The sequence below is a fragment of the Bison bison genome, unplaced genomic scaffold, assembly GCF_000754665.1.
Source record: "Bison bison bison isolate TAMUID 2011002044 unplaced genomic scaffold, Bison_UMD1.0 scf7180017864035, whole genome shotgun sequence".
In the NCBI taxonomy this organism is placed as follows: Eukaryota; Metazoa; Chordata; class Mammalia; order Artiodactyla; family Bovidae; genus Bison; species Bison bison.
In genome coordinates, this window is record NW_011494607.1 from 16,098,521 (window position 1) to 16,110,522 (window position 12,002).

Sequence of the window (12,002 nt, forward strand, 5' to 3'; positions counted from 1 at the left end):
AACCATAGCCTTGACTAGACGAACCTTTGTTGGCAGAGTAATGTCTCTGCTTTTCAATATGCTATCTAGGTTGGTCATAACTTTTGTTCCAAGGAGTAAGTGTCTTTTAATTTCCTGGCTGCAGTCACCATCTGCAGTGATTTTGGAGCCAGCCCACTGTTTCCCCATCTATTTCCCATGAAGTGATGGGACCAGATGCCATGATCTTTGTTTTCTGAATGTTGAGCTTTAAGCCAGCTTTTTCACTCTCCTCTTTCACTTTCATCAAGAGGCTTTTTAGTTCCTCTTCACTTTCTGTCATAAGGGTGGTATCATCTGCGTATCTGAAGTTATTGATATTTCTCCCGGCAATCTTGATTCCAGCTTGTGCTTCTTCCAGCCCAGCGTTTCTCATGATGTACTCTGCATATAAGTTAAATAAGCAGGGTGACAATATACAGCCTTGATGTACTCCTTTCCCTATTTGGAACCAGTTTATTGTTCCATGTCCAGTTCTAACTGTTGCTTCCTGACCTGCATATAGGTTTCTCAAGTCATTAGCGTTCAGTTTAAATGTGTGCTAGAATGAGTACTGGTTTGACTTACATTTTCTTGACTTTCTGTAATGTGCCTTTGCAGCCAAGGATTTGAATTAAAATTTTGTTGTAATTAATTTTCTTAAATATTATTATTTGAGGACAAAGAGAGGTTGGTAGCTGTCTCCAGTAACTTTAATGGCTGCAAATTTAAGTCTTAAATATTTTACTTTTTATATACTAGATCTTTTATTAGTATAAATTAGACTAGAGAATTGCTATCGTCAATTGTTTGATAAAACATTTGAAAAATAAACTCCATTCCTTTTGCTAACTGTGATAAGCAAAATTTCAATTTTTGTTTCTCTACATTACATTCCTTTATCCTCAGTTCTATTTTTATTGGCCTTTTGTCTTTTGTCCTCATGCTTCCCTTCGACTCCTCAGTTGGAGAGTAAAAGACAAAGCAGGATTAATGAAGTACTTGAACCAATTTATCTACAAATATGTTTATTAATAAAAATTTGGGAGTGTAACATAAGGGCCCCAGTGGCTCAGCAGTAAAGAATCTGCCTGCAGTGTAGGAGATGCAGCAGGAGCCAAGGGTTTGATCCCTGGGTTGGGAAGATCCCCTGGAGAAGGAAATAGCAACCCTCTCCAGTATTCTTGCTTGAAAAATTCTATGGACAGAGAAGCCTGACGGGCACATTATAGTCCATGGGGTCTCAAAGAGTTGGACATAACTGAGCATGCGTGCAAACACAGCACAAGGTAATATAACTAGGAAAGAGGCTGTGATATGTTATATTCTTGAAAAATTCTATTAAAATACAATGCATTCCCAAAGAATAGATTTTGATAGAACTTAACATTTTTTAAGAATTCTAAGAGTGATTAACAATTCTATTCCAATCTTGTAATGCATTTCTAGAATTTGATGCTTTGTCCAGACTTGGAATCCCAGATGCTATGAGCTACATAAAGAAAAGATATAAGACTACACAACTCTTGTTTTTGAAAGCAGCTTGTGTTGGCCAAGGACTTGTGGATCAGGTGGAAGCATCAGTAGAGGAAGCCATCAGCTCTGGAACATGGGTTGATATTGCAGTATGTTTTATCTTTTTCTTCTTAATTTTCCTTTAAGCCAAGAACAGCTGGTATTTCACTAGTATATGACCATTTTAAGAATTAGGATACAGCTCTCAGGAGGAATACTTTCATGGTTGGGGGAGGGAGAGGGATATTAATGAAAATGATAATTTCAGATGGTAGAAAGAGCTAAGAAGAAATGTATATTGGAGGCAAAGGTATCAAGAATTGAAGTTAGATTGTGAGTTTATGAGAGGAACGAAGCATGACTTGTAGGTTTAGGGCCTGATTAATGGAATGGAAAGTGGGTCCATTGGTTAAGATCGGGAAACAATGGGGAAGAGAACATGGGAGCTGGGTTCTGGACACACCTGAAGGCACAAACCAAGTTGTTTTGAACAGGACATGTTAAAATTTGAGATGCCTGTTTAGGTATGGGTTGAGGTAGGTTAGGGAAGCAGTAAGATATGTGATTTCAGAGTTCAGAGTGGTGATAAAATTAGAAGTATAATTTGGGAGGTTGTTCAGCATATAGATGGTTCCAAAACCATTGAACTTAATGAGATCACTTAGGGAGGGCACATACATAACAAATGGTTGATCTGTATTATATTGCACTTATACTTTGTTTTCATTTTGTTTGTAATTCTAGCCTCTGCTACCCAGTTCCTTATCAGTTGAAGACGCTGCAATATTGCTGCAACATGTAATGAGAGCACTCAGCAAACAGGCTTCAGCTGTAGTCTTTAGCGATACTATTGTAGTCAGTGAAAAATTTATAAATGATTGTACAGACCTGTTCAGTGAACTGATGCACCAGAAAGCTGAAAAGGTATGCCAGATTTCCTTTCGCCTACTGATTTAACAGTATTTTCACATTACAGTCATCTGATGACTTTTGAAAATAAGGTAAGCAGTATACCCAAAACTGAAAACTATTTCATACATTATTTTCCTTCACTGCATCATTCCTTTTTATTTCCTCTCCTGGATTTGTTTTTCTCCTCCTTCATTCCCATCAGAATATAGAAGTTAGAACATAGGAAAAACATTTTGATTTTTATAAATCAAAATCTTATCAATGAAATTATACACTTATCGCCTGAGAGTATTTGTCCATCATTAAAATCCATACAAATGATACCAGTGTATTATATGCATAATATAGAGTGTATCTATTTATCAATACACATTATATTGACTATATCTAGCAGAGCCTCATAATTTTACCTATTTAGTAGTTAACCAGCCAGATGACTTACTGAGGAAAGAAATTGTTACTATCCACATTGATTAGTTCCTCAGAGCAACTGCTGTGGAAGTGTTTAGAAGCAGAGGTCATACCATGTCTGCTTTAATGACTGTTGAATTCATGTTTCTGGTTAACAGCACCCCCATAATAAAGCCTGCTCATAAATAGGTAGAAAAAACCCATTTATATCTTAGACTGTTAATAAATTCATGAGGGCCTATTAAGTATATAATTTGTGTTTATCTGTATTCCTTTTAAGCTCCTTAATAGTCTTTAAAATGACATAACTTTTCTATATTTGGCCTGCAAACCAGCAGAGAGGAGTATAAAGTACACTGGATTGATATCTGCAAACCTGAGTTCTAATTTCAGCTTGTTTACCCTGTAGGTGTTTGACTAATAGACCTCCAGTTCCCCCATCTTCAAAGAAAAGGATGATGCCTATTCTTAAAAGGATAAATGTGAATTAAGGAATGATGTAAATAAAATGTCTGATACATGTTAGCTACCAGTTAGTAAAGGACTACATTATTATTTTCATTTGTGACCTTTGACTAAACTGCAGTTTAACACTATCATTTTTTTTCTTATTTTCCTCCCTCCAACCACAAAAATAAATTCAGGGGGAAAAAAAATTCCTTTGTTGGAACTGTCATTTCAAATAAAATGACACTCAAACAAAATGATATAACATTTCATTGGAAAACTGAAAAGGAAATATTTTCAACAAAATGTTTTTCACTACAGATTTAGAACCATTTTCTGAACTTTGAAATAGTTAATTGTTTCTAACATATATTTATAAAAAAGCAGAGATCAAGAATGAGTCCAGAGTGGGAAAAAGTGTACATGACAAAGTATGCAACTCATATGTGATCATTATTGTGGGAATGGAGATTTCATTATCTTTCTAGTCATCTCGGATATCCAAGTGGTACTAGACCATGGGAGTCTTGAAAAGAGAGGGAGAAAGGGTCACCTGTTAGGCAGTGGCAAAATTAGCCAATAACATTTAAAGAGGATTATATCCAGTACTGTGTGACCAGTTAGTTGTTAAGTGATCAAACATAGGATTTCTCATTACCTGGTGATAATTACAAGAAGTCAAGGACAACAGGGAAGGAGATTGATTTGGAGCAAGGACTAACAATCTGAGTGGCAGCTGAGACAAAGCTCTATAATTCTTAGCAGTGAAACCAAACAAAAAACAATTAGGATATGAGTATATAAACAAGTTTTATTTTATGCATTTTGTAATATTTTGTATTTTTGCCTATAAAAAATAAGCATGTTTTATTTCAGGAAATGAAAAACAATCCTGTTCATTTAATCACTGAAGAAGATCTGAAACAAATCTCCATTTTAGAAAGCATTAATACAAGTAAAAAGGATAAAAAAGATGAACGAAGGAGGAAAGCAACAGGTAACAAATTATTAACAACATGGAAGATTCAAGATGAGTTTTTTATTCATTGCCGTGAACTTTGTATTTATCAGACCTTTAGGAAGGCCTTTTATTTGTTTAATTCACCTGCTGATATTAACCACATCTTTTGATAATGAATTAACTTGATTATAAAAATGAAAATATTGATGGTTACTCTTCATTTTGTGAGAATTAAGCTAATTTCATGACCTCCTGTTCCCATTGCTCTTTAATGTTCCAGCCCTAGTAGCTTTTTTTCTTCTTCTTGATTCTCAGACTTTCCAAGTTTATGTTCACTTCTACCTGGAATGGTCTCATGAATTCAAGTAACTGTTTCCTTCTTATCATCAAGAGCTCCCCTTGAAATGTCAGTTCCTCACAGAGGCCTGCCCAACCACCACCCAGAATAGTAGACAACATTGTCAGTCTCCACATATTATTCTCCTAGTTTGTTACATCACTTTTATCACTGTGATGTCTTTTATCATTTTGGAATCTTCTCCATCTCATTTATTGTTGTTTCCCTAATACTTAGAGCACTTCTTGGCATATTTTAAGTGCCCCATAATTATTTATTGAGTGAATGAATTTCCTGAGGGCCTGTTTTTATGTATTCTTTTAATTTAGAATCACTGGAAATTATCCTAGGTATCACTGGTATACTAGTAACTTGCATTGGGAAATGTAACACATATTTTCCATACTTTTTGTAGTATGAAAAATTTTATTAGTGCTATATCAAGGTTAAAGAAATTAGATATTCAACGTATTTAATCAATAAATACAGCTATATTGAACATCCATTATAAAAACTTTATTTGCTGTGAAAGTTCACTACTTCAAGATTATTTTTCTCTTCAAAAATCTTTTTCTACAAAATCAATAATGGTATTTTGAAATTTGTCCATTCTAGGAAAACTAGAATATGGTAAATTACTGTAAAAAAATCATAATTTTCATAGCAATGCATATTTTGTTAATTGAAGATTTAAAACCACTTAATCAGTTGGTTGTACTTACATCAGTATAACTAGTCTGTTCTATATCCTTCTTAAAACTTAGGGTCATCTGGTGTTTTGTTCTGATACTGCTGTTAAATAGTTTAAATACAGTTCATGGAATAATGTCAAACATATTTACCATAAGAAATGTATTACCAAATGTAAAAAACACATTCACTTTAAACTTTAATTTGAAAGTTGTGTTTTTCTATCATAAAAGCAATAGAACTTACAGAAAATGATGAAATCTAGGTGGCTCAGCTGATAATCAATCTGCTTGCAATGTGGGAGACCTGGGTTCGATCCCTGGGTTGGGAAGATCCCCTGGAGAAGGAAATGGCTACCCACTCCAGTATTCTGGCCTGGAGAATTCCATGGACTGTATAGTCCATGGGGCTGCAAAGAGTCGGACACGACTGTGTGACTTTCACTTCACTTTGACTTTAAGGGAATTCTACTTAGAGTTTAGAAAAAGAATCTTTGTTTTATATATATATATATATCTCATTCTATTTTAAAATGAATCTTTTATGACGAAATAATTTTCAATATTTTTCAATGTTATAATCCCATTATTATTTTATTTTGTTGAATAGATATTTTAAATGTAGATGTATAATAGAGGAATACTCTAATTTATTGATAGTGTCTTAGTCTGTTTCTTGGTTTGTATTTTTTTAGTCTTTATTTAGCCCATAGGTGATTGATATTTTTCCACTTAACCAATTTATGGTCAGTATTTATTGAGTGCCTGTTATCTGTCCAGCATTGCCTTAACCCTGAGGATGTGAACATTAGTGAGAGAGGCTCCCTACTTTCAAGAAGTTCATTGTCTTTTTTAGGGTGGTGGGAGAGTCAGCATGTCTCCTGTAAACCTGGGGAATAATCTTTCAATCAAGAAGACAAAACCAAATTTGTGAGGTACTGGAATAGGGGCTGTTAGTGAGGCTGTGGTAACAGATATAAACAACTTAGGGCACTTTTGAGGAAGATAGAAGGAAGCTAAAGGGATGAGTTTGGCCAGGAAAAAGTCAAAGCTTCAGAAAATAGATGTTATTACAGAAAGACTGCATTTAGAGTAGATGGGCTATCTAAGTGAGTTGCTTTAATTCAAATATTTCATCTTATTATTTATTAATTTTTATTGTTTGAATTTTAAAAATATTTTAATAAACCACAACATTTAAAAGTGGCTAAAAGTTAAGTTTATTTGGCAATATAGTGTCATTATTTCTAAAAACAGTTATTAGGTAATACTAACTAATGTCATTTTCCCACCAGAGGGCAGTGGAAGTGTGAGAGGAGGAGGTGGCAGCAATGCCAGAGAGTACAAAATTAAAAAAACCAAGAAGAAAGGAAGAAAAGATGATGATAGCGACGATGAGTCATCTCACACAGGTGTGTAGCTCATTTTACTTCTCCTTTGTATGTGTGTGATTTTTTTTAACTTACTTTCTTAAGATGCATACAGTGAGGTGTCTGTGATTATGCAGGAAGTCCTTGCTTTGCAGAGTTTCAGTGGGCACAATTTCACAGTTACGTAACACCAGTACCCCAACAATGCAGTTCATATTTCAGTTACCAGGGTAGTGTACTGAGTAATTGCATAAGGTACAGACTTGGCTGCTGGCTCCTTAGTCCACAGATCACATAAATAACAGATGTGCCTCATGGTCTGTGACAGTCACATCACTTATTTCCAGGTTTGTCAAAGACTGATAACTGTGTGTCCCTTAACTTGCTTTATGCACTGAAAACACAGCATGTAGTTTGTGTTACCTCCTTGTCCCCCGGTGATAAATCCATGTGACATTTTACAAAAATGCATAATCAAAAGAGGAAATTGGCCAACAAAGATGAATGTGTGGCAGAGGAAACTGATAACACTGGAAATATGAATCAAGAATAAGCGGAGTTGTAGAAGAAATACCTGACTGTGGGAATGTTGAAGTTGCCTCTGTTCAAGAAACTTTAGCTGCGCAGAGGAGCTTGGTAAAGGCACACTTGACGTAAATAAGGGGAATGATTATGACAAAAAGGATAAAGATGTCTTCAGGGTATGAAATTGACAAAAAAGCTTCACCTTAAAGGAATTCTCATGTGTTTCACAGTGTTGAGAGGGCAAAGAATAAAATGTTGGAAGCTGATTGAGAGTTAAAAAGGGAATATGACAGCTTGCTCAGGCATAGAAAAGGTGCTTGCTCTGTATTTTAAGTTACAGGATGAGAAGAAGGTAAGCAGTGTTCAAATTATTCTTGGTCAGTTTTTTACAAAGAAAGTATTTTCATTCTCAGTGTTTCTGATACACTAAATTACAGTGTACTAAATTAGAATTATTAGTCTTATTTTTCATTTCCATATACATTCATAACCAGCAATAAGAACTTTGAATGTTTTCACAAACATTTTTAAAAGGTTACAGAACAATCATAAATTTTCCCATTGTTTATTACAAACACTTTGCAGTTACAGCTTGCATAGATTTTTATGGTCTCCCAGCTTCCATGCAAAGCAAAGTAGAACATTTTATGAAAAGTGACTCTCTGCAAATTGAAGTTAAAAATAATTTTATCCAAAATTATTTAAATTATTTAAATTTAAAATTATTAAAAATAATTTTAATTTTTATGGTAACACCTAATTGGTTGGTTGCTTGTATCTAAGCAGGGGAACTAGATATATGCATCTTTCTTTATCTAGACTTTAGTTAGTATTTGGTATGGTTAAGTTAGCAAGACACACCTTACTTTGCTTTTCTAAATAAAAGTACGATTTTTTTTATGTTTGTTTTAAAAATTAATGAAACTATGATACCTCCCCTTCTCCTTTTCCCCAGCACAAAGAGAAACTTGAAATGATTTGAGATTTTTTTTTTACCTCTTCCGCAGAATTATTTATCACCTTGGGAAATATAAATATCAAGTGACAAGGCTTCAGATGTTAATACGCCACTACTTGTAATAGAACAATTGCTTAAGATCTGTCTAAAGTATTCTAAAATAAGTCAAAATAGGTACTGTTCTCAACATACATAAAGCAATATTAATTAACAGAAAAGTATCTTAGAAACTGTGAACTCAACCCTTATTTTTAATTAGCATTAAGACTATTCTGTGCGAGTTCCTCAGAGGTTAAACAAGGAGTTAGTGAAGGGGCATTTAAGAAAATACTTCTCTAAAATCTGTAGTCTTAAGTAATTGAGGCAGTGTGATACTCCTTTTGTGTATAGTTTAGTAGGAGAGGAGCTATAAAAGAATTTAAATAAAAGGCAATTTCAGTGCTTTTGAAAAACTGTTTTGTTGTAATCTCAGAAATGGGGGATGCAGTTTGATTCTCAGCTAAAATACACGCTCAACTCTGTGTAAAAGATTACTGGAAGGAAATAATACAGTTTAATAACTAGTCAAATACTATTTGATGTCAGAGAGCAGGAATGAATAGCAGAACTCAGGGGAAAAAAAGGATAGTACTTTCCTATCTATTCTAAAGCTACAAGAAGTAGCTGTACTTAGTTAGATCTTGATGCATACTGAAAATTGATTTTTGAGCTATTCTATTATCTCTAAGGTTTCACTTTTAGGGGCAATAACCTAATTTAGCTGGAAATAATCACTTTTTTATACTTTAACAATTAATTATGGAAATATTGTTAGTTTTCTTTGCAACCCATACTTTCCCAAGTAAGTGAGTAGGCATGACATTTCCTCAATTAACAATTATTTCCATTACATACAAATTTTCCTTGGCATAGAATTATTTCTGTGAGAGCAAAAATAATTATGGCTATAAAATTGTAGGTTTTTTCATCCATGCCTGTTCAAAAAGACAGTTTTTAGCTTCATTCTACTAGAATTGTGGTTCACTTGATTATAAGGATGATTTGATTTTTCGTAAATATTTATAAAGAAGGACAGTCTGCTCCATATCCATTGTTCAACAAAAAAATTATCCTAAGATTTTAACAATCCACTTGATTGTTTTAATTTCCAGATATTTGCATCATCCAAGTTAGATTAGGGGGAGAATCATCGTTACTATTTTTGACTGACATGTAGAAAACAAGTTAAAATGTTATTACTCCAAATGCCACTATATATTCTATTTTAACAGTGTTTTCATTGCTTACTGCTATTTGACATGGGTAATTTTGGTGACAAAAGTTAACATTAGAGACTTTATGATCAGCAGTGAATAAATTACTATCGTATTAAATATATTATTTGCTTGTAGGTTGCTTACTTCATTGTTTTTTCCTGTGGCTCGTTTTTTTTTTTACAGGAAAGAAGAAACCAGAGATTACTTTTATGTTCCAGGATGAGATTGAGGATTTTTTAAGAAAACACTTACAAGATGCCCCTGAGGAGTTTATTTCTGAGCTTGCAGAGTATTTAATAAAGCAAGTATATGTTTTTTGTTTTATGATAGAGATTTAGTGAGTTACTAAAATTTTCACAATCTCATTGAAAACATATAATATAGGTGTTTTATTTTCAAAACTTCAAATTTAAGTCACTAAATTCTAGATTTTGTTTGCTTATAGTAGTTCAACAAATATTTAAGTGTGCTGGGCAAGGCAGTGCCGAAAATACAGGGCAGGAATGTGGAGGCAGTCTCATCTCCTTCTCTGTTCCAGTCCTAGTTGGAAGAAAAACAACATTGCATGAAAAGTAACATCTAAAATGAAAAGATTATTCTCTGTCAAACAGAAGATAAACAGTGCACTTTTAGAGAGAAAATAAAGTAACAAACTGCCCTCAGAGAGAATAAATTTAGACAGCACTACCTTGTAAATGAGCCAGGCTAAATTTATTTTTGTACAGAAATAAATTGTATATAACGACTATCCCTAACTACCATGAAGTTTTCCCACAAGTTAGTCTGTATGTATAAGCTGCTCTAAACGCAATCCAGGAGCCCAGTGCATCTAACTAACTTTTTGAATTTAGAAACAGAGCTTTTGTAGTCAAATTTTAAAAAATTTAAATGAATGCTCTTGTGCATAAATATGTTACATAGTTATATTTTTCATATATAAAAAGTCAAAATAGTTACTATTAACCATTTGCCACTACATTTTAAAAGTCTATTCTGTGTTTAGCATAAGGATTTTTAAAAATACAGATCTTCTTATAGTACTTTAGAAATTGAGAGTTTAAGTTATTATTCCTGAGAATGAGAGACAAATTTATAATCTGCTGTATTTATACCAGATTACCTAATTTAAAAAGTTGCTCTGAACTGAATTTGAACTGAAGCTTTTGTTAAAACTGTTTTTCTTGTTGTCTTTAGTGCAATAAGTTTAATTACTTTATAACTTCAAATTAATTAATTTTAATTTCTGGAATTAGAGGAAAAATTCTTGTGAACCATTGTCCAAATCTTATTATTTTTAAATAGAGATCTTTTTAAAGCCTTATTTCCATAGAAGCAAAATTTCCTATCTACATAAACCCAGTGCATTTTAATGAACTAAATATATTTATCTTATTCATAGACCTTTAAATAAAACTTACCTCGAGGTGGTACATTCAGTTTACATGTCTTCAACTTCTTCGGCCTCTGGAACTGGTAGAAAGCGCACGATCAAGGACTTGCAAGAAGAGGTTTCAAACCTTTACAACAATATTCGATTATTTGAAAAAGGGATGAAGTTCTTTACAGGTATTGTACTTAATAGTGTTTTTTCATTCTCAGTTGTTCTTGGACATTCATTTTAATAAAGCATCTTTATTTTCCAGATGATACCCAGGCTGCTCTTACGAAACACTTACTGAAAACAGTGTGTACTGATATCACTAATCTCGTTTTCAACTTCTTAGCTTCGGACTTAATGATGGCAGTAGATGATCCTGCAACCATTACCAGTGAAGTAAGTTAGTGTTTTTCTTGCCACTCTTGATGTGTTTTGCTTTGAAGTCCAAGTACATTTTATTTTCTCACATCCTAAAAGGAAAATGAAATTCAGGAAGGAGTTTTTACAAATCTGTCAGATTTTTAGTTCAGGTTTAGTACACTGTATATACAGTTGCTACCAGGACTGGTAAGACCAGTCTATTAACAGTAATAAAAGGAAATACTAGTCATTGTGTCTGGAAATGCCTGTAATAAATATGATAGCATGCATGCTTGGCCTTCTACTTCCTATTAGCATATAGAAAGTAACAGGAGAACATCCTCTCTTTTAAAAAAGATAAGTTCTTAGGCTTCCCAGGTGGCACAGTGGTAAAGAATCCATCCACCTGCTAGTGCAGGATACACAGGTTCAGTCCTATAGACAGAGAAGAAGGGCAGTCCACATGTAGTCCAGTTCAGTCACTCAGTCGTGTCTGACTCTTTGCGGCCCCATGAATCACAGCACACCAGGCCTCCCTGTCCATCACCAACTCCCGGAGTTCACTCAGACTCACGTCCATCGAGTCGGTGATGCCATCCAGCCATCTCATCCCCTGTCATCCCCTTCTCCTCTTGCCCCCAATCCCTCCCAGCATCAGGGTCTTTTCCAAAGAGTCAACTCTTCGCATGAGGTGGCCAAAGTACTGGAGTTTCAGCTTCAGCATCAGTCCTTCCAATGAACACCCAGGACTGATCTCCTTCAGAATGGACTGGTTGGATCTCCTTGCAGTCCAAGGGACTCTCAAGAGTCTTCTCCAACACCACAGCTCAAAAGCATCAATTCTTTGGCGCTCAGCTTTCTTCACAGTCCAACTCTCACATCCCTG

General features: G+C 34.2%; 1 protein-coding gene across 1 annotated transcript in view; it reads left to right on the plus strand.

Annotated features, from left to right (window-relative positions):
* The window catches only part of UFL1 (UFM1-specific ligase 1), a 67,922-nt gene that overhangs the window by 47,884 nt on the left and 8,036 nt on the right, over positions 1-12,002 (plus strand). The window contains exons 9-15 of the mRNA XM_010834727.1: positions 1,447-1,622; positions 2,257-2,436; positions 4,159-4,279; positions 6,565-6,681; positions 9,562-9,679; positions 10,778-10,944; positions 11,022-11,152. Coding sequence (XP_010833029.1) covers positions 1,447-1,622; positions 2,257-2,436; positions 4,159-4,279; positions 6,565-6,681; positions 9,562-9,679; positions 10,778-10,944; positions 11,022-11,152 — 1,010 coding nt within the window. The remainder of the gene's footprint in view (positions 1-1,446; positions 1,623-2,256; positions 2,437-4,158; positions 4,280-6,564; positions 6,682-9,561; positions 9,680-10,777; positions 10,945-11,021; positions 11,153-12,002) is intronic.